This window comes from Myzus persicae, unplaced genomic scaffold, assembly GCF_001856785.1.
Source record: "Myzus persicae strain clone G006 unplaced genomic scaffold, MPER_G0061.0, whole genome shotgun sequence".
Lineage (NCBI taxonomy): Eukaryota > Metazoa > Arthropoda > Insecta > Hemiptera > Aphididae > Myzus > Myzus persicae.
In genome coordinates this window covers 248,026-271,761 of record NW_019102204.1, presented here as the reverse complement: position 1 = coordinate 271,761, position 23,736 = coordinate 248,026, and the positions used below count along the sequence as shown (strand labels likewise).

At 26.5% G+C, this 23,736-nt stretch overlaps 1 protein-coding gene across 1 annotated transcript; it reads left to right on the top strand.

Moving 5' to 3' along the window:
• The first annotated feature begins 3,383 nt into the window (after positions 1-3,383).
• On the top strand, positions 3,384-23,736 carry LOC111031578 (transcriptional protein SWT1-like). The gene is made up of 16 exons (XM_022311600.1): positions 3,384-3,694; positions 4,035-4,746; positions 6,829-6,957; positions 8,284-8,526; positions 8,651-8,777; positions 9,253-9,322; positions 9,399-9,561; positions 9,628-9,866; positions 11,235-11,361; positions 20,301-20,380; positions 21,573-21,789; positions 21,886-22,007; positions 22,930-23,081; positions 23,142-23,288; positions 23,361-23,501; positions 23,566-23,736. Exons 1-16 carry the CDS (start codon positions 3,665-3,667, stop codon positions 23,645-23,647), a joined length of 2,781 nt encoding a protein of 926 aa, XP_022167292.1. The 5' UTR covers positions 3,384-3,664; the 3' UTR covers positions 23,648-23,736.

Sequence of the window (23,736 nt, the reverse complement as noted above, 5' to 3'; positions counted from 1 at the left end):
CATTATGTATCTTATTATGACTAAATTGTATTGGATTACAACGATGTGAGAAAGATATTTGTTATTAACATTTATATTTAACTTGTTCATTTAGCACAGACCTTCCTGTAACTCTAAAACAATTATTAGGTGTATTAATTGAATTATATAATTTTAAATCATCAACAAACAGCAGAAATATGGAATATTTAAAAATTTTATCAAATAATAAAAATAGTAGTGGGGATAAGTGACCTCTTTTAGATTCACACCAGAGAATTAGTATCAGATAGAATATTATTAATTTTTACCTTTTGTCGTCTACTAGATATGTAGGACTTAAACCAAGTTAATACAATTCGATGTATACCTATTAATTTAAATTTATATAATAATATTTTAATACCAACAATATCAAAAGCTTTTTTAAGATCCCTATCGAGAGCGTCAACTTGAGACTTGACCACCATTCTGAAGTCTCAACTGTGGATATTAAATTAGAGTAAAAAACTAATAAATTCGTACTGGTTGACCGTTGTGACCGGAAGCCGTATTGATTAGATGATAGTAAAGGTAGCTTAAAAGTGATTAATAGTTTTTTATTCATCATTTTCTCGAATAGCTTAGGAATTACACTTATTTTTAAGATTGACGATAATAAGTGACGAATTTCTTATCACCAGATTTGAAAATAGGTGTTACATAATAGTTAAATTTAATAAACGCTTATTATACTTATAACTTATTTTATCAGTCAAACCCCATATCTATAGACTATAATGATCGTGTAGAACGTCTGACTTCGTAGTTTCGTACTATAACATTAGAAAACGGTCTAAAGATCTATTATAATATACCTTAATAGTGGCAGATTCTATATTAAATAAGGTCTTTACATAATATATTATTTAACATGCCGATTTGAAGTGATTTTGATCCATTACCACTTACCATCAACAAAATTATGACTCAATCAAATCAACATAATAACATAATATATCCAAAACAAAAACAAAAATCCACTAAACAAAAGTTTTCTAGGTGTTTTTCTGATGGCGAAAAAGATGAAGACCATAATAAATGATAATAAATTATGATCAATAAAATCTAGTAAAAAAATGATTTTAATATTATCCATATGTTTTTCAATCATTAAGTCTATAACCAAGGCAATGGATTTTTTGTTATCTTACCACAGTGCTGAGAGTAGATAACTTTTGTTAATATAAGTATTAAAAGTTACAGTTTTTATGCGTTTTAAATGTATGAAACATAAATACAAATAATATAACTTAGCAGTGTGAGAAAATAAAATTTGCATTTACCCCTACCTTCACAATCATTAATAATGGCATTTTAAATACAAGGGTGCACTCTAGAAAATCAGAAAAAAATCACTGAATCATATAGTATGGATGGAGCTGTTTGCTGATTGCCTATCTCGCAATGTAAACATTTTAAATTACATGATATAAGTGAAGTCTCCGATGGAGTTGCTTGATGTGAGCATGTGTGAGGTGACCCATCCGTTTTAGTTGCTAGTTTATATTTATATAATGTTATATCAATTCACTATTCACGTATAAATAATATGCGATATTTCTGTTTACGCACGTGAAGTTCTCTTCGAGCATGAGCACATCCAAGGATCAAGCATCTCCGTCAGAGACTTGTCGCTAATATGTGCTTCAAGTTATTGGGACAGTATGACAGGTCCATCCTCAGTGTACTAATTACTACTATCGTGAATTTTACCATAAGGAAATTTTATTGCGGAAAATGTTTTGCAATAGGAACACCAACGTTTGAAAAGATGAAATTCGTGAGCACTTGGTGCGATATGTAAATTAACCGTATTATAAGTCATAAACTAAAATAATTTTTCCATTGATACTTATTCCGTGACCCAACAGACTCAACTGCAGTACTGCAGCATTGGTTATTGGAAATTAACAGACATAACGCCGGAACGTTTGCAATGTTTGCTAACGTTTACTTCACTGTTCAACAAACAGACAGTCCGAATTTCTCTGTTATCAAACATTTCCAGCGTTTACCTCTATATCATTACCGCTTCATCCAAGTTATCACCACAAGGCACAGACTATATGAAAATTATTTTCATAATATATTCTGCGTTACCCTTACCACCAAATATGACAACCTAACTAAATTGTACCCAGGTGCCAAACATAAAATCCCGCATAAAAAGACCATAAAACACGATTGGATGTTTTCAATAAAGGTAACGAACGGTAACGTGGATTAGGTATTGTGGTACCCAACTATCAATTACCTACGCAATACGCATAACTCATCCAGCCATCAGCCATCCGATCATATCGTTAGATCTTCACCTAGATTTTACACGATCTTCCCCACAGATTTTGTACATTTATATATATATCTGTGGCGTCCAAAGACTTACGTTAGTCTTAAATATAGATCCAATAAATATAGATCTGTGAGCGCAATCATGATAAATGCAATGCATTCCGAGTCACGGGAATCATGATAAATGTTATATATTGCATAAAAATGTTTATCGTCATCATAAAACTAATGTAAAAAATCAAATTGGAATTCATATTACGGCTCGCGTAGTCGCGTATAGGCACGTTTTACATAATACACAATAATTTATAAAAGTCATACCATATATCCATGTATTTAGTTCAGAGCATCGACTTAGACACCATGGAGAATCCAACCTGTCGTTTCCAGTCATAGACATAATAATATATAAACAATATACTATATAGGTACATGTATAATGTATATTATGAATATGTTTCCAGTCCATGATATCCTAAGCCCAGATTTCTAATTCTATTTCTATTTCTAATAGTCTGTGATATTAAATCGTAGTTTGTGGTCGTGGTGAAACTGTTACACCAGTATATCACCTTTCACAGCGCAAAAATATTGTTTTCACAATTCGGTTCACCTTATCACGGTGGAGTGTTTATTATTGTTTATTCTGGTTCTATGAAAAGAAAGGACCTTATAATCTGTATTACTCTGTGGTTATTACATCAATTCTGTGGTTATCAGTAAACAGGACGTATTTCCGTCAAAACTCCAAATGTGAAATAATATCATATAAGTTCCCACTTTTGATGTCCAGTGTACATAATTTAGTAATTATTAGTGATACAATTTTACCCAAATAATCTGTAGTCCATACAATTTATGTCCTACGACCTACATGTTGTTGCTATTATAATTTATAGGTAGCCAAATTTTATTCGTTGAAAGTTTGCACATTTATAAATTTATTTTCTTCTTGCACTAAACTCCTATGTCTTGATGCAATCGCGTTAATTGTTACCAGCCGTTACCACACTAATATGTAAGTATTTTATTGGTTATATTATCAGTCATTTAATATTTTCATTTAAGAAGAATTGAGCGCCAATGGCCTCAAAATGTCTTATGCTTACATAGTTTTTTTTCTTAACTTATTATAACCACTGTCGAAGTGCTATCGCTGGTAGGCACTTCATCAAGTTCACAATGCTCACGTGTCAAATTGAAATTATTTAAAACATTGAATAATTCAGATGTTATCCCTTTAGCTTCTTTTATTAAGTACAATATTATATTAAATAGATTGTAACATTTAGAAAAATAACTAAGTAACTAGTATAAATAGTCAGTCCAATGTCAGTATATTGTATTCGTGATGTATATATCAATCAGGACATTTTATCCGGTACCTACCATAGTAAATCTTGTTTTCATTAAATTATCATTCATTCCAAAAGATAATTAATATAAGTAACAAACAAATTATATTAATTTCCATCAATGGTTCAGTTCTCCTTTAACCATTTTTATTTTCTTGTATTCTCATACCCATATTTCTGAAATGTCCCGCCATCGTCAAAGCCCTTCAACTATTCTATATAATTTTTTAACTCATAACTCCTTGCATGCCTATAATATTATGATAATGCAAATTATATTTTATATTTTTTTCACTAAAATACAAAATAATAACTACTTAATTAAAACTTATTAAACTAATATTTAATTGAATCTATTTTCATTAGGTTTTTACAATGGAAAGAAATAGTCAAAAGAGATCAGAACTTGAAAGTTCCAAAAGCACTATATTTGGATATACTATTGAAATCGGAAATACCACTTATGAAAATACTTTGGAAGAACGCATACAAGCTGCTAAAAATGCTTCGTCAAGTGCTAAAAACCTAGCACAAAAACAAAATATTCAAGAAAAATTATCAAAGATTAGGAATGCAAGTGAACATACATATGCTCAAAATATAGCTATTAAGAAATCAACAAATTGTGCTCAAGAATTAAAAATTAAAAATAAGCAATGGGCATCTATAAATAAAACAGATATTGAAACTTCAACTAATATTCCTTTTCTAAAAAACTTGACTAAAACTAATAATATAAATTCAAATTTTGAATCCAAATGTAACCCAAATTTTTTAAAACCAACGCACAAAGGAGGCGGTTCAATGCAACTCCGATTAGAAGCTATAAAAGCTAATAAGAAGTTATCTAATAGAATTTCTCATGAATATAGTAATACTTTAGAATCAAATAATCCTTCAAAAATTGTGAGTCTTCAAGATAATATCCCCCTAATGAAAAATCATAGTTCTAAATTGTGTACTACTAATATGTCCAAACGCAATGAGTACAAAACCAGATCAACTGTACAAAAACATCTCGAAGAAAATAAATATACTGGACACTGTGATCGTACTAAGGATATTACTAATACACCATGTAAGTTTTTAATTTAATTACTTAATTTCTGATTGGTAGTTAAAAAATATTTCAGCACATCATCTAACTATTTTTACACAATTACATAATTAATGATATAAATTATATTGTTTAATGATAGTGATAATAACGACAATATGTAAAGATATTATTTAGTATTTAGTATTGATCTTCAAATTCGGATGTAAATTCCTTCATATCTGTTAGGTGGATGTCCTACAATAGTCGGGGCTGTAGACAGCTGTTGTGAGTTTTGCTTCTTTAGTTGTAGTGACGGACTCTGTCTGAGTCTCTTGGCTTGTCATGGAAGATTCTTAATTGATTTTTGATTTAAATATTTATGAGGGGTTTTTTGGTGTTGTTATGAATCGAATGTTCCCTCTTACACCACAATGCTTTTAGGTTAGAAATATATTTTGAAGAATTTGGATTTTTTATTTATCTAAGTATATAGAGTCAACGCCCAAACAACTAGTGAAACAAGACAGGCATCTGTTATTAGTGGCCCAATTATTGAAGTGTTGGAAGAAGAAGGGATAATTTGATTTGAAATTGATTAAACTTAGAGAATTCTCATCCTGGCATACTTCTGTGCAAGTTTTTTTTATTTATGTGGACATTCCATGTTAATTTTTCGTTAAGAAAAACACCAAGGTATTATACACTAACTATTTGACCAAGTCATCTTTTTAAATTCATTGTATGACCTGGTTGTCTATGTAAATGTTTCTGGGGTTGTTGTATCTTCTTAGGGTAGATATTTTAACAGCGGTTCTTGTTGGCTGCTAATGATTTTGTTTAATGGATATTGCAGTTTTTAGATTGATAATTCTATAATTCTATTTTGTTAAAGCTTGTACCATCAACAAAAACTCTGCATAAATATTGAATTCAATTCTGAGCAGAGCGACGAATGCATTGATTTTATAATGATGTGTGTTTTCTTTAAATTTATTTTTTATTTTGGTCTGTTATCACCGTTTTCCCACTTAGCTTATAAGATTCATTCGGTTATAAGACTCACTTTGTGCTGATCTGAAAATGAGTCTTATAAACGGTGTCCACTGTAGGATTTTTAAACTAGTGTCGGCTAAAAAATGTTTGCTCCATCAAAAAACTTGAAAGTGTAATACAAGGTTCCTCGCAAGTTGATGTTAGTGGAGATTAAAAAAAAAGTTGAACACAAATCCACAATATTTTTTTATGAGCTTTTGAATTTAAAATTTTAATTAAATGACCGCTAAGTAAAATTAAATTTTTTAATATGATGTTCATAGTTTAACTAATATTCATTCATGTAGCGATTTTCTTAGTATGTTGTAATTTAAAAACAAATAGACCATATGTTTATTTTATCAATTTCCATACTTGATAAGATTTTCAAAATATTTTCTTGTTTTGAGCTGTTTACAGACATTTAAAATTTAAAATTTTTTTTAGTTTTTTTTTATAAATGTCAATAAGTTTTATTTGTTGGGTCAAAAAGCTTGAAAGTTAAATACAAGGCTACTGATATTGCACCAAAATATCAGTTTGAAAATTTTATAAAATACATAGACACCATTTTGCTTTATAAGCATTGAAAGTTCAAATTTTGACAAAATCTACAAATTATTTACTAGTCAAATATTTATAAAATATTCAACTTTTATATCTAAGAATTGAAAATTTATAATAATGTTCCACATTAGTAGGTTGTTCTGTTACAAAAAAAGAGCAGGGAACTTAAAACTTTTAGAATATATTATTATATTTTATATACACAATAACTTTTCAAATGTGATTTTATTTGGAAAAATGAATTTAACTTATCATACTACTAATGCCTAATAATAAAATTAATTACTTTATTCACAATAATATTATCAAATGTACCTAATAACATTATAGGCCGACAGGCCATCTTTATGCTTAATCACTTTTTGTATATAATGTTTTTATATCACTGAATTTATATTTAACACCATTTATTACAGTGACTTACTTGTAACCTACTGTATAGCTGAGCTACATTGACTTACCCTCATTTTTTAATTTTAAGATTATATTTGGCTTAATATTATAATATAATTAATTGTGCAGATAAAATGGTAACATCTGTTCAAAATAGACTCATAAGTGCAAGAGAACAAATTACTGCCAAATCCAAAGATAATTATGAATTTAATGTTTCAAAATGTGGAATGATTAAAAAACCACCAATATGTGAATGTAAGGAACCCATAATTTTTATTTTTATTTATTTAATGTTATTTTTTTAAATATTAACCGGGGAAAAGTATCATTTTAAATAACCTGTAGTAACATAATATTTATATTTTACAAACAAATTAGAACCATTAAATTAACAACAGATAATAATCAATATCTTTTTAGTATCAAATAAAAAATTGTATAATGATCTTGAAGACTAGAATAGAGAGACAACACTCGTACAAACCAGCACATGAAAAAACATCCCGAAATGAATCGTACTCAGAGACACATCAAACGACCGCAGGCTGCTCTGCATATACTGGGGTTGCTACTTTTTCCTGCATAGTATTGGGATAATTCATATTTTTTGGAAAATACGTACGTATTGTTTTTAACCATGACTCTTTTTAGATTTTATAGCATGTACGATTACACATTTATACATGTGCATATGTGTATATTTCATATTTTTTTATTATTATTGTGTATATCATTTAAGTATACAATCCATTAACACTATATCTAGTTATTTAATACCTATATATCTGTGTTCACAGTAAGTCTGTGTACTCTATTCAATACACCAAACACATGTGATTTTTGAACAATCGTTTTATACTGATATGTGTATTGTTACACTCAAATTTGTTTTTTAAGAATATGTAATGTTTATGAAATATACAATTATGCACATGTTTAAATGCATAATTGTACAAGCTATAAAATCTAAAAAGGGTCATGATTAAAAACAATGCATATATTTTCTAAAAAGTCCAAAAAACGTGAATAATCCGTATACTTCCCAGTGTAGCATGTGGCCGTTAAATCGTGCAACTCGTTTTAGGTTACATTATCAGAAGCGGAGTTTGGTCTTCTTATTCTAGTTTTCAGGATTATGATACACTAATACCAGGTTGCAAGAACAATCACTAAACATTTAGTTAATCAATAGTGAGCTAATGGTCCCTTAAACATGATTTAGTGGCCCATGATTGGTCCATTAAATTAATAAATTGCTCATGCAACATTATGCTAAGTATAATTTATAATCGTATAAAGGGTACTTTTTTTTCCTGGTTTATAAAATATTTTCATAATGACTAACACATACATCTTGATACAACTATAGAATTCTATGTATTATCTTCTTATTCATCAACAATTTTTTTTTAATTCTGATGATTGTTATGTTCCTACTGTGTTAGTTTAAAATGGAAATATTCTAATTTTGTTAAACATAATTTGAGAAGTTGACCTTAAATTCCCTACGCCTATACATTTTGATTTTATTTGTATTAACTTTCAATTTCCATCATTTTTCATTTTTGTTTAATATTTTAGCAGGCAATATTCACCATGATACAAACACATTGGTGCGTAACAGTAAAAATAAAACAAAACGGTTAAACCAACCTAATCAAAGCAACAAGAAAAAGAGACCAGGACTTGTATCAACTACTAAAAAAATCATTTTAAATAACAATTCCTCTGTTAATAAATGTATTGATCAACAGTTAATGAATGTACAGCAAAAACCAACTGTACCAATTCTAAATAATATGATTTCGTCTTGTTCTTCTTCTGGTAAGATTTATTTGTTTTATTTTTTATATCATGACTTGAAATAATAGTTAATAGATTATAATGGAAAATAATAATAAAATATTATTATTGCTGTATTTAATAATCTAATAAAATATAATGTCAGAAACAGTTGTATCAACAAAACTGGGAAATCAATGCATTTTATCAAATTCAAAGTCTAAGGAACTTGACTCTTTTAGTTTTGTTAGGCCACAAACTTCTTGTAGTCAAACATCTGAAATTAAAAAGAGGTAATTATAAGAGTAACCTTACAGGAGGTTTTATGTCTACTACTAATGATAGACCCCATTATTTTGATGTAATTGCTTACCTACTTAAAGTAATATTATTTAAACTCATTGGTATATTGATTCACTACTTTGAAGTATCTTTTAGTTTAAGAATTCCTTGACTAAAGATCTTTGAGACTAAGTATTTTGTAGGTTTATTGTTTGATAATACTTCCATATTATTGTACAATCACCTTCTTGTCACTTTTATGTTTGGTTTTCTATTCACTTAAGAAATAAATTAATTTGTAATTGCAATACCATTTTATTTTATTTTATTATTAAATACCTCAAATAGGTATGTATTTTATAATATCTGCTAAATCTAAAAATGAAAAAACAAATAAAGTAGTAGTAAATATAAAATTTCTCTTGAAAGACTTATACTAGTGATTATTAACCTAATAAGTATAAAATAAAATTGTAATTTATTTAGTACGCAATTTAATAATGATGAGTCAATGGAATGGGAAGAAATAATTGAAACTGAAGACATAGTTGAAAAAGTAAACAACAAAATACCTTTTATACCTAAATTTGATTTTTAATTTATTTATTTTGAAAACTATTAAATTGTATAAGGTTAATGACTTGAGAAGAGCTAAACATACCTATGAACCTATGGAATGGACACCGGATTCAATCATGCACAGTGATAGAATTAATTACTGTTTAGTGATTGATACAAATATACTTTTATCAGATCTGAACTCAATTACTATTCTTATAGACAAAAATTTAACTGGTAACATATTAAGTAATACAATTTTATACTACATAGATTATTTATTTAAAAATATATTTTGTTCAGATTATGGTTATCCAACAATTGTATTACCCTGGCAAGTTTTAAAAGAACTTGACTGCATAAAGAATGGTGAAACTGCAATTGCTTATCGAGCACGTGAAGCTACCCGATGGTTATTAGAAATGCTTTCAAAACGTCATCCAAGATTAAAAGGTCAACCTATGACAAAAAAGAGTTATATGGGTTCTGATGATGATATTTTAAAGTGTGCCATAACTGTAAAAGAGAGGGTGAATATTGTAGTAAGTAATTGACTTCTTACTGTAAAATATTTGTTTGATTATGTATTTTTTGTAAGAAATATGCCTTTTTTAAAATGCCTAATTGTTGGTGTGTATAATTATAAAATAAAATAAACTAATAACTATATTAATATAATGTTCATATTTTATTAAGTAGTTTATGGCATAATTTAAAGGAGCACACAACACAAATAAAAAAATTCTTTAAATTTTTTTTAAATGTTAAATTATTGTAGTTATGGTTATATGAAATGATTTTGTGAAGATACGATGTAAAAAAAAATATTACTTTAGGAGATGTAGAATAGCCGCGTGACGTCACTGGGCTGGAGTCATCGTAATTGCCTTTCTTATGCCTGTAAAAGTTCCTTGCTTCATACAACGATTTATCAACCTAAACATTTTCTTTTTAAAATTTAATTGACGTATAAATGTGTGGTTTTATGTGTTTAAGACGGTGCAAGTATCAGAATTGCAATACGATGTTTAGTTTTTTAAATATTAAAAATCTTAAAAGAGACATTTTGGTTAAACCGCACGTCATGGCGAGCGGCGCGTGGTGTTCGAACAAAGGGTCCGCTGTTTAACCAAAATGTCTGTTTTAAGATTTTTAATATTTAAAAAACTAAACATCGCATTGCAATTCTGATACTTGCATCGTCTTAAACACATAAAACCATATATTTACATGTAAATTAAATTGCAAAAATAAAATGTTTAGGTTGATAAATCGTTGTGTGAAGCGAGGAACTTTTACACTTTTAAGATAGGCAATTACGATGACTCCGGCCCAGTGATGTCACACGTCTTTTTTCAATTGCTCATAACTTATTGAATAATGTGAGTAGAAACGTAAAACCTATACCATTATCCTTAGAATTGAACATTCTTTCAAATAAAAAAAACTTATTTTTTGTGTTGTGTGCTCCTTTAAGCAAAATGTCCCAAGCCTGGTAATTTAAAATACTTCTAAATTTCCTACTTTCTGGTTATTTTTAAACTACAGTACTACACCCACATTTGTTGTCTCTGTTTTACAAACGTGCAACATGGCTAATTTCACGTTCAGAATAATAAATTTTGCGCTGTAAATTCTAAGTGAATTTTCTTCTTATAATGTTTAAAGGTACGATTTTATTGATATTTTTATTAAGAAGCAAGTTATGACCATTTTGACACTGTATATTTTAAAATGATCATAACATACCTAACATTTTAAAAATAACAGAGTAAAATGGATTATTGTTAAGGTAAAATTTGTTATGTTGTATGTTTGTAAGCCGGAGACAACGTATGCTGGTGTGACGTCCTCTTAATGATATATTTAACATAATACATATAATAAATAAATGTTATCTTCTTTTACAGTATTTAGTTACCGATGATAAAATTTTAAACATAAAATCAGAATTTAATGGAATATCAGTAAAAAATTCATTATGGCTCCAAAGTTTAGTTACAGATACAAATCAAAACAACTCAGACATTTTCCAAGGTAAGCAATTTGCCATGTGATTCATTTAACATAAGACACTCATTATTTCAAAAAGTATTAAGATTACGCTACACCCGCATGTGTTGTCTCCGTCTTACAAACGTACATCATATCAAAATCTGTTTTGCACAAAATAGAACCACTCAAGCTGTAGTCCAAGCCATGCAACCAAATTTTCACACTATAAACAAAAGAACATTTATTGTGCAACATCATTTTTATTTTTTCGATATCACAAACACAAAAAAAGTTATTAAGTTTGAAATAATTAATTTATAAGCAATAAGAACTTTTCTTGTATTTGTTATATCGAAAAAACAAAAACGATGTTGCACAGGAAATGTTCTCTTGTTTACAGTCTGAAAATTTGGTTGCTTAGCCTGGACTACAGCTTGAGTGGTTCTATTTCGCGCAAAACAGTTTTTGATATGTTGTATGTTTGTAAGACGGAGACAACACATGCGGATGTTGCGTCCTCCTAATGTTTTTGAAAATATAATTTAATCCATTTTTATCTACTATTAACTATGTACCTATAATAACTGTTAAAATTATAAATGTTTATTCAAAATAATTTAACAATGATATCTTACCACACAAATAATTAATAAATAAGTTTTATATTCATAAATTAGATAAATTATTAATTTATTATACATCATTCAACATTTAAGATTATGAGAATACAGATCACATTTTATTGAATTCAGAATTTTCTCTTTTTTTCTGTCCAAAATAAGTATCAATATTCTTTTTTTTAATTACACACATTGTTTTACAATACCTAGTACATAACAATTATATTTATAAATCAATTTAAGTTTGAATGATATAATAATTGATTAATTATAGTTAATAAATTATTAAGGGTTTTCTAAGAGACTGATATCCATATTTTTTATCTGCGTCTAATATATATTATACCAGGGATGGGCAACTCAAAGTTACTAGACGGCCAATTTTTAGGAAGTTAAAATCTAGCGGGCCAGAGCATATAGAAAGGAAAAAAGGGAAGGGGGGTCATTCAGAGTATACATTTTAATTGGTGTTAAATTGATTATAGAGTACAGGCAATACACTTTAAAATTGTATGATGTAATTTGAAAATGTAACTTGGACCAAATAAAAAAGGCTAGCTGACCGCCAGTTGCCCACCCCATTATTATATAATATAGTATATACTTTATATTATTGTATACATTATAACATCAGTGTCTTCAAATCCTCTATAGCCATGAAGGTACAGCTAAATTAGGGTGGTAGTGGGTAAGTTTTGTGAATAAATTAACTTGTTTGTAATTAACAATTTATTTGTATATCTAGTCTATACTCTATACTGCTTTATACATGGATTTGCTCATTTAGCTTAAGAAAATTCTTTTAATATTTAGTAAATACTTATTTTCTCAAAAACATTATATGTTTTTACTTTTTACTAATTTTACATATTATGTGAATGACAACATATATTTTTTATTTCATATTTCTTAGCAGGATAGTTTTTTGAGATTTAATTATACATATGCAAATTTTGAATTTTAAATGTTTAATTTATAAATATTTAAAGTTAAGATAAATTGAATGCAGTGTCACAGGGCTAGGTTATCCTGCAAAATTCTGGTTTTTTACTATTATACTTAAATTGTTAATTAATTATTACTTAGTTTATATTGTTTAGTATTGTTTTATCATTTTATATTGTTTATCTTTTTATTCTTTTGTAAAAGCTGGTTGGCATTATTCATAAAATAAAATAAAACATAAATAAGGATCCACCATAATTTTCTCTCGACTCTCGGAACATTGCAAATTTTTGTCCAGCTGAACAAATATTGTGTTATTGGATTCAATATTAAAGTGAATTAACTAGTATCCAACTTAAACTTAAAAACATTATCTAAAGTACAAACTTGGCTTTTTTATGATACTTTAATTGTTATGAAATCTATCGTCTTATTGAGTAGATATATACGATATTACAATTTTTAAATGCTTGTAATATATTGCTTGTTCGGTTTTGAAAACTGCTTTTAAAATCATTTGATTATGGTTTTCAATATTTAACATTATTTAACATTGTTTTGCAGTTTGAGCATTGCCAATACATTTTTTGACTTATATTATTTTACCTACAGTAAGTGCATTGGCCAATTTTAACTTAATCTAGCCATTTTTAAGAGTGCATTTTTTTCAATAATATTTTTACTACTCTTTTTTTACTTTTCAATAATTGTCTAATATAATATAATATTAGGTACTTATTGTGTTACTGTTCAATTGTTACAAACATTGTGAAATGATAAATATTGTAAACTTATTTTTCCTGTAGGTGTAAGCAATTTCTTAGAGTTTTTTATTGTGTCTTACACAATAATGCCCACATTTAAATTAAAAAATTTCAAGCATATTCTTTTTATAAGAAAATATTCCATCAAGAATTGTTAACATTTAAATTTATTTGTAAATACTAAATGTTTAACTCTTGTTGTATGACCGCACTTTATCGACCAATATGAAGTGCAATAACGACGACTGTAAAATAGTTAGTTGAAAATAATATAAATTTAAATGTTTTCGGTTTTGGTTATAGTTACAGTGTTAGAAAAAATTTTTTTTTAATTTTTTTTAAAATACGATATTTTTAGCTAATTACGCTATCTATATCTAGTGATAAAATATAAATATATACATATTGAAAGTGGTGTTGGAAAATTAAAAACCGGTGTTGAAAATTGTGTGATTATTAAAAACCTGTGTTGAAAATTGTGTTAAATATTAAAAACCTATGTTGTAACCAGTTCTAACTAGTCTTCCAAAAACCAGTTTCAAGTCCTGCACAAACCTCTTATATTAAGGTAAGTAGTGAATGTTATGGAGATCACCCGATGTGGTCCAAAGTGACCTTTTTGTTTTTTCATATCCTGATCACACCCCATACATAGTAGGTTAGGTTTTAGTGGTTATTAAAACTTAATATTTTTTATATAAAATAAATATACGTACAGTGATTAGTGATTACTAAATTCACACAAGTGAACAATATAACATACTCCTATGCAAACGACTAAAAAAAAACCTTAAAAATAAATAAATATTACAATTATTTTGAATTCTTAAAAATTAACTTTTTTTATAAAACATTAAAATTATTTTTATTTAATCTATACAATTTATGATTTTTACTTATTTAACTATAAGACACCTTATATTATGATGCATTATTAATTTTAAATCTGTATTCCTTTGCTCTTTAACAAGAATTTAAAATTCTATTTATTTTTATTTTTATTTAAATTCTATCAAATTATTGAGAATTGTATATTTTTGTGATGATGTGTTGGACAAATAAATAATATTTGGTATATGATGGTATATAATTATACACACATTAATCTATGAAGCAATGCTTAAAACTGTAGATACTTATTTTTAGGACAAAAAAGGGCTATCTTAATTTGGTCCATGATAAATTATAAATATAAAAAAACCATTTCAGTCATAAAAAAGTATTAAATGAATTAATAATTTTTAGTTGTCTGCCCTAAACTACTATTTAGCTACCTAACTTCCATCCCTAACATAACTGTTCTCCTAATACCTAAAGTTGGAAGGTTTGCTTTAGGGCAAACTTATAAAAATTCCAATGCTTTTGAACAATTTAACATAATGCTTTTGAGTGAGTGATTTTAAAACCTTGTAATGACGTTTATGGGCTTGAATAACCAACACAAATATAACAGTAAAGATGATCTCTCTTCTGATCACAGCTCGATGTATCTTGTGCTTGGTACAAAACCTATTCCAAATATTTTTTCTCACTCCTGAAAGAGTAATTTTATTTGGCTAAAATGTATCAAACTAATAAGTGAAAAAATAAATTTATGACCCTCCTTATTAAAACCACTTTTGACATTGACACCATACATTCATTTAGCTCCCCAATTAAAATTCTGCTTCAACTGCCACTAACAACCACCTTTTATTTTTAAATAATACTTATATTTCTGTCCATGTTTAACACCTACTTATTAAATGTGGAAATGATTTAAATACCCTGTAGATAAAGCATAATTCAACTATTTAATAAAAACCTAAGCACAGCTACTAAAATCATAAAAACAAAAGTTATCACAAGTACATCTGAAATTGTTTATCTTTTCTCATTCAATCTTTCAACTAATTTTTTCCTTTGAAAGGCAGTAAAAAGTGTATTATTAATCGTAAACAATTATCTCCTTGTTTTGATAAGGTTAAATAATCTGTCGTCCGTTAAAGCCTATATTTTTGCTGAACACCTTGTTGGTACTTATAACCACAAAACATCATTGAAACAATGTTTTTAGCTTGTCCTGAACTTGTACAACACCATTAAACCACTGAAAACCATACTTTTTCAATTTGAGCAACACGTTATTCAGTCAATTTCCTAATACTTGTCCCATGTCCCCAATGAATCAATAAAGCTCTTTCTCTATTTTTTATCAAAGCACTGAAAATTCTATTTTTATATCATTTGAAACTTACACAGATAATGCAAACATTTTAGCTCCATATAATATTTTTCTCCAAAATTGACAGCCCTGAATCAGTATCTTGTGTTTTGTTAAATGTCCCATGCCACCGTACACGATCATCTATTCCATTCCATACTCCATTCTCATCCTCAAACTACTATCTCAACTCTCCTACCATCTGTCTTAAGTGCATTGCCAATACAAACCCTTCTTTCTACCCCTAAAATGTAGTTAGTCTAGTTTCCATAAAACATTTTATTATTGTTATACTCATATCTAACCAGGTTTGTCTCGTACTGTAAAATAAAATAACTACTAGACATTGTCTCAAAAGTTGCGAATTTAGAGATTTAGTAACATAGAGACTACTAATTTAATATAACGGTTGGCTCTACAGAACACCCGTTCTGTTATTTCTGTTGTATATTTACATGTCATTAAAATAACTTAAAATTTTTTTATTCTATATACACAAGTTTACATACTAATAATATATTATGTATAAAAAAATAGGCATATAGCCAGAAAACTTGTAATATTATAATTTCTGGTTGTAATAAAGAACATAGTTTTTATAATAGATAATTAACCTAACTAATAAATAAATAAATATGTTTTTACATTTATCATTCAATTTTCATTTTTAACTATCATTCAACCAAATTTTCATTCGGATTTTTTCAGGAGGTTTGCTTCATACTTGACGCATCTTCATCAAGTTACAAGTGGAAGGTTATACACAAAATATATGGTGCCTTTTGGTAAATCATTTTTCCAAAAAATGTCTCTAATTAAACATTATAGATTAATTATATTATTTGAATTCTGTCAAATTAAAAAAAAGTTTTTAATACTTCAAATAAATGTATATATTTTCTCAATTAGTAATTTAATTTAAATCTTATTATACTATCCAAGTTGTAATTATATTTTCCTTTTCTTATATAAGTATTAAACCATACATTCTTAAATCAATTTTCTTTAAAAAAAATAATTAAAATATTGTCTAACCGATTCATTAGATACTTCAGGTAAACATATATATTACATATCGGTATGTGTATTGTTATTGTATTATTTCAAATAACCCCATAGCTTAAAAAAAAACAGACATCTAACATATAAAAGATCACACTTATTTTATATTAATGTAAAGATATTTGTTTTAATATTGTTTATGGTTAACTATTTGTTTTTTCTTTGTGTAGTTAATAATTACTAGTCCACAGTCCTAGTATGTATAACATATTTATTATTCATTTTAGTAACCTATATTTTATCAAAACATGTTCATCAATGTTGGGTAAGTTAAGGTTGCTATTTTTCCCAATATGTTTAAATACCTAATGGCATGTATGTAATGTGTTTATATATATATATATATGTATGTATATTATACAAATAAATTTAGACATTATATGTCTTAAATTTAAATTTGTTGTATTTTAAATATTCAGTAAAAACAAATTAACTTAATTTTATTTGTTGAAATAAGTGATACATTTGTTATTGTTTTAATTTAAGTAATTATCATTATATTTAATTGTTTTTATGAAAATATTTTTTTTTAATATAAGATTTACCTATAGACTGAAATGAACTATAAGACAATGTATTGCTGAATTACTTTGTTAAATTTGAATAAAAATTAATGCTGTATTAATTATAAGAATTATATTTTTTCTTAAATATTTACCACAGCTATAAAAAAAATCTTTATTTATGATACTATATTTAATGATAGTAATTATTATTTGTATTACATTTGAAATAAATACAAACTATTAAAATCACTTCAAAGAATTTGGATAAGTAATTTTTACCTATAAATATTTAAAAATATTATTTTTAATCAATTTTTAAACAAGTATTAAATAGTATACAACTGTTTTATCAACACAGTTGTATAATTATTTCTTTTAACTCCCTAAAAATAATATTATTTTGATTTGGATTATGTTCATGACAGTAAAATGCTTTAGTGTATATCTACTACCTAATTATATTTAACCATTCTTCAATGTATTTTGTCTAACTTTCAACCTAAGTCAATTTATTTTGAATTGATTTAAATAACTACTCGTTACTGTTAATTATTCAATATAAAATTATTATTCTTTTACATTTTGTCAGGTAATTAATATAAAATAGAATACTTAACATAAAATAATAACACATAACACAAACTTAATAGCTGTAAATTATATTACTATGCTGTCTATTTCTGTCAATATTTTTTTTCAAAAAGTCATTACTCCATATTCCTTGAAATATAATGAATTTTTTTATTAATTTAAGCCAATTTATACTTCAGCTATGAATTGTTCAGGTTTTTATGATTGATTTAGGCTCAGTGGCGTAGACAAGGGGGGCGTGGGGGTCAGATCTCCCCATTAGCTTTATTTTTTGTTGTTGCTTACATTATGTAGTATGCGCTATAATGTAATATTTTGTCATGTTATCGAACTATTTAATTTTGACAGTTTTGTCAATATACTGAATACCAATATAATTTTATTTTAGTTAGCTATAAGTTATAGCAAAGTAAATAGTAATATTTATATGGTCAAAATAGTCGATGACGATTGACGACTATGATTATACTTTATTATAGCTTATCTTATTATTTATAGGTACAAAACTATATAGTTTATACAGTGTGTTTCTTTTTAAAGCTAATACTAAATAATTCTGTACAGTGACATCAGATTGATGTGTTCGGTTTTCGAGAGGATATAGGGAATACATAAATACACATTTCTTGATGATTTTTACGTTTTTAGATCTTTCCGTGTGCGCATGCGCAGTACAACTTGCATTTTTTTAAACGGCAACAAGTGTTTTGAATACCAAATTCTGATAGACCGAATTTTTTTAAGTCAATTTAGTCCTTTTCATCATAGCTCTAAAATCAAAATTGACTAAATGACGACTTAAAGTTTCAATTTAAATTATTGAATTATTCAACAATCATACTAGAATTTTATTAATTATTATGACATTTCAAGCATTTTTTTTTGTTTCCGTAGGCTTGCAGACATTATTAAATCATTTAAATTTAATTTTGAAGAATTAATTAACATCAATTAGACATACATTTTTAATTTACTAAGAAAAGATTAAACTAATTAACACAATTTTTATAATTTTATTAATTTCTATTATTTATTTGGGTAAAAAACGTCTAATAACCATCTTATAAATCTTTTCTTAGTAAATTAAACCATACGTCTAATTGATGTTAATTAATTCCTCAAAATTAAATTTAAATGATTTAATAATGTCTGCAAGCCTACGAATATAAAAAAAATGCTTGACATTTCATTATAATTCATAAAATTCTATTACGATTGTTGAATAATTCAATAATTTAAATCGAAACTTTAACTCTTTGTCATTTAGTTAGTTTTGATTTTAGAGCTATGGTGAAAAAACCAAATTGACTTAAACAAATTTAGTATTCAAAACACCTGTTGCTATTTAAAAAAATGCAAGTTGTACTGTGCATGCACACACGGAAAGATCTAAAATTGTAAAAATCATCAAGAAATGTGTATTTATGTATTCCCTATCTCCTCTCGAAAACCTCATATCAATCTGATGTCACTGGATAGAATTATTCAGTGTTACCTTTAAAAAGAAACAATATGTATAATGTATAATATACATATACGTAAGCTCGAATAAATGGGCTATATTTTCACAGTTCCACTGTGTGTCTGTGTTTAAAATGTTATCATTATTATGTTATGAGAAATCATTATGACAACGACATATACGGGTTTAGTTCATTACGTTTCATTCAACTAATTTATCTGAAATCTATAAAAAGAAATACATCTTTCACATTGTGTTTAATGTGAATTTTGAATCATTTCAAATGATATTCATTGTTCCTTATTGTTAAATATTTTACTAGGTACTTTAGAAAAAAGTTTTGAAAGGGTGGGGGATTTTCCAATTTTCACCTCCCATTTATTTTTTTTTGTTCGAGGGGCCCCCTTTCAGAAATCATGTCTACGCCACTGTTTAGGCTTATATACTGCAAATAGTTTCTAGGGAGCCTTGAATATAAATACTCATCCTAAATAAAGTAGGTACACATTAAACACACACATTAGGTAAAACATATGATGCTAAAGGATAAAGAGTTAGAAATTATTTATATTATAAAAGTTGATAGTTTTTGATTTTGATTTAGTTCAAAACTATGTAATGCTTACTTTTGATTTTGGTTCTCATTATTACTTCTGAAACAAAAACCTTATGTAATAATCTTGGGTATGTAAATTTTTTTTTGCGATAAATTTAGTTAGAAAATAAAATTATTCGATTAAATGCTGATAAAAATAATTTTATTTTAGTAGATTTTAGTTTTTTTTTTATTTTGCTTAACCTACTTAAATAACTACTATTATATTTTAGAGGCTGTTAAAAATTATCCAATAATTGAAAACAAATCAATTATGAAATTTGAACCTCACTTACAACATATTATAGTAAGGGTAAGTATAATACTTTTTTATTATAAAGCTTTAAAACACAATAATTATTTGTACATCAAAAAATAATATATATTAACTTATTATTAATTTTATCTTTCTTTATGTTTCCATGAACACCTCCTCAATTCCTCAAAAATAAACTAACCTTGTTTGTTTGAACCTACACTGTAATTTAGACTTTAAATTAGGGAACAATGTACACTGTATACTCTCATCTAAATATGCCTTACTTAAATTTGATTTTCCATGTTCTACAGAAATTTTTGCATCACAAGTGGTAATCATTAGGTTTGCTTGAGGAGACAGTTTTCCCAAAAATTTGAAGTACAGATATTAACCATCCTGGTCTTTACAATTACCAAATGTCTAAATATCTAATGATTGTTATAATTGTTAAATTTATTTTCAATCACTAGGAACGTTTATAAATTTAATAATAACCTTCAGTTTTTATTAGTTATCAATTTATCATCCACATCATGCTATCCTAGTTTCTATGAAAACATGTAATAGTATATTATTTTTATCTAATTGTTGTTATTAACAAATATTTGAGAAAATATTAAATAAATTCTGATCCAATTCATTTATTGACTGAATAATTTCTATTTAGAATACATTTAAAATATTCAAGAATAGGCTCCTAATTGTTTTTGTATTGTTATATAGTTAAATTGTTTAGTTTGTAAAGTGTTGGTAATAGCTGTTTAGGTTGAATTCAGCCTTCCAGTAATTTCATCAAATTTCCACTTATGATTTGCATTTTGATTAAATTATATTTCTTGTAGTCTCTTTTGAAAGTACTTAACATTGAGCAAGATGTAGTACAAGCTTTCTACAAATATTACTTAATGATTAATTCTCGTAATTATACACAAATCCTTACAGAAAAAAATGGAAGTCACGTATAAAAAGTTAATTTTGTGTAATGTAACAATTAATTCTAATATTATGTTAATTTTTTATTATCATTCATTCCTATTTTAATAGATAAAAATAAAACTGCTTCACAAGTAATTCGTTAAAATATATTGTTCCTGCTTACCAGCTAGATGTTATTTTTACAATACTTTTTACAACATGTATTTAAGCTTAATACAATGGTATTTTTTTTAGAATCAATCTTATTTCTGAAAAATTATCTATTTTTATTCTTGTGGATTGTTTTAAATAAGTTGTGTTTATTCCACAGGTTTTACAATGTGCTGTGCGTCTTAATAATAACTATTCCATTAATACACAAGAATTATGGTGGGAAATATACTCACTGTCAGAACCATTCAATTTACCTCAATTGTTAGTAAAGCTAAAAGAACATTGGAAAATAATAGCACCTCATCAGTTACTTAAAGCCCCCGAAAAACAATTGGATTGTATGGAATATTTTTTTAATGATCTCAAACAAATCTGTAAGTTAAAACTATTCTTAAATTATAATTGAGTGAGCTTTTAGTATTCAGTACCTATACATAGGTTCAAACCATTAATTTTATTCTTTTTAATAGCACCTGAAATTAGCCTTAGTTGGACTGAATTTTACAATTTTCTCAAGTGTTGTACAGAAACTATAATTGCATTACCGTATGAATATTATCATATTACTGATGTACTTTTATACGATTTGATGGTAAGATTTCTTATTATCTTAAATCTTAACTAAAATGGATTTTCATTGTTATTGTGAAATTGATATTTATTTGTTGATCAACATTAGGAACTTCTATTGCATTACAATGAAAATGATGATATATATCAAAACAATATCTGTTTTTTATTTCCCTTGCTTATGCTAATCTGTCTGCAATAATTAAGACAATTGATCCATCTACCACTAACCAGTATGTATTTACTCATGGAGTAGTACTATTTTACATTATAGTATAAATACATACAGCTTCTATACTAAATGTATTGATTGATAAGCTTTTCAATTATTATAAATGTTTTGAGCACTAATAATAATTACATCAGAGAATATGAAGACATTTAATTTGTTAATGTATACATTGCATGGATAAAATATAATGATAGTCTTTCAAAAACTAATTATTATCCCATATCTAAATTAAATTTACTTACCTAATTGATGTTTTAAATATTTTTGTAATATTTATATATGTAATTTTAGAGCTTATAGTTTTATATAAAACGCTTAATTCTTATTAGTATGTAGGTACTATGATTCCATTTTTTTTTTCATTACTTGCACCATTTCTTATTATTAAATGCTTATATAGATTTATATTAAAATTTAAATCTTAAATTTAGTACTATACAGCATTTAAGACTGTATTTGTGTAGATGGCGGTGTCTTATTTTAGAATATTTGAATTTGATTAAGTATAAAATATCATTACAGTTCCATACTTTTTTTCTAAACTATTTATCATAGCTATTATTACTTTGTTTGTTGTACATTGATTGTTCTATTTGCTTAACTCTATTAAAGTTGATTTTCAATAAATATATATTTACAATGTAATCGCCATTAATTTATGATATTGATACATAGGTATATGATATTTGTGTTAAAATGTATGAAATTTCAGGAAGCTAGAAAATCTTTAAAACAGAAACTATATTGTACCACACAAGATGATGACTCATATTTTTCGTTAAGTAGTTTAAGCATTTCAAACAATAATGCTCTTGATATTGACATCATTTTGCACAATGTTTCAAAAGCAGTTGATACATTTTGGTAAATAATGTTTATTAATAATCATTTCCTGACCTTAACAAAATCATTTGATTTTTGTAGCTCATATGTATACAATGATAATGGATTTAATCGCGACTGGTCTGAAGATAAACTAAAATGTGGTGTTCATATTAAAACAATAAATGTTGATGAGAAAATTGAAGACTATTGTTGTAAATTATCAAATATTATCAAAATTATGTTAAAGTATGTACCTAAATATTGAATACAACTTAATTATTATTACAATAGTAAGTTAAATTAAATAATACATTTCAGAATAAAGTTATTAAAAACTGAAGAAATACTGGAATCTCACATAATTATTGATGCATTTTTAAAAGCAATTACTGAATTCAATGAAGACTCTGTGGACTTGAAGAAGGAAAATGTCATTGATTATTGTTTGCTGAAAAATGAGTATGTATTCGAAAAAATACCTAGTTTAATATTTCCTGTTAAATAATTTAAAACTGTATTTCAGAAATTCATTTTTTCATGTTTTGGTAACCTTTCAAAATAATTTGGCAGCTATGAAAAATTTGATTACTACCATTAAGTCTTAGTTGTATTTATTTATTAATTAAATAAGTTGATATTTATTAATGTACCAAAAATGTGTAACATAAATATATTTTAAAGTTTTTAATCTGTA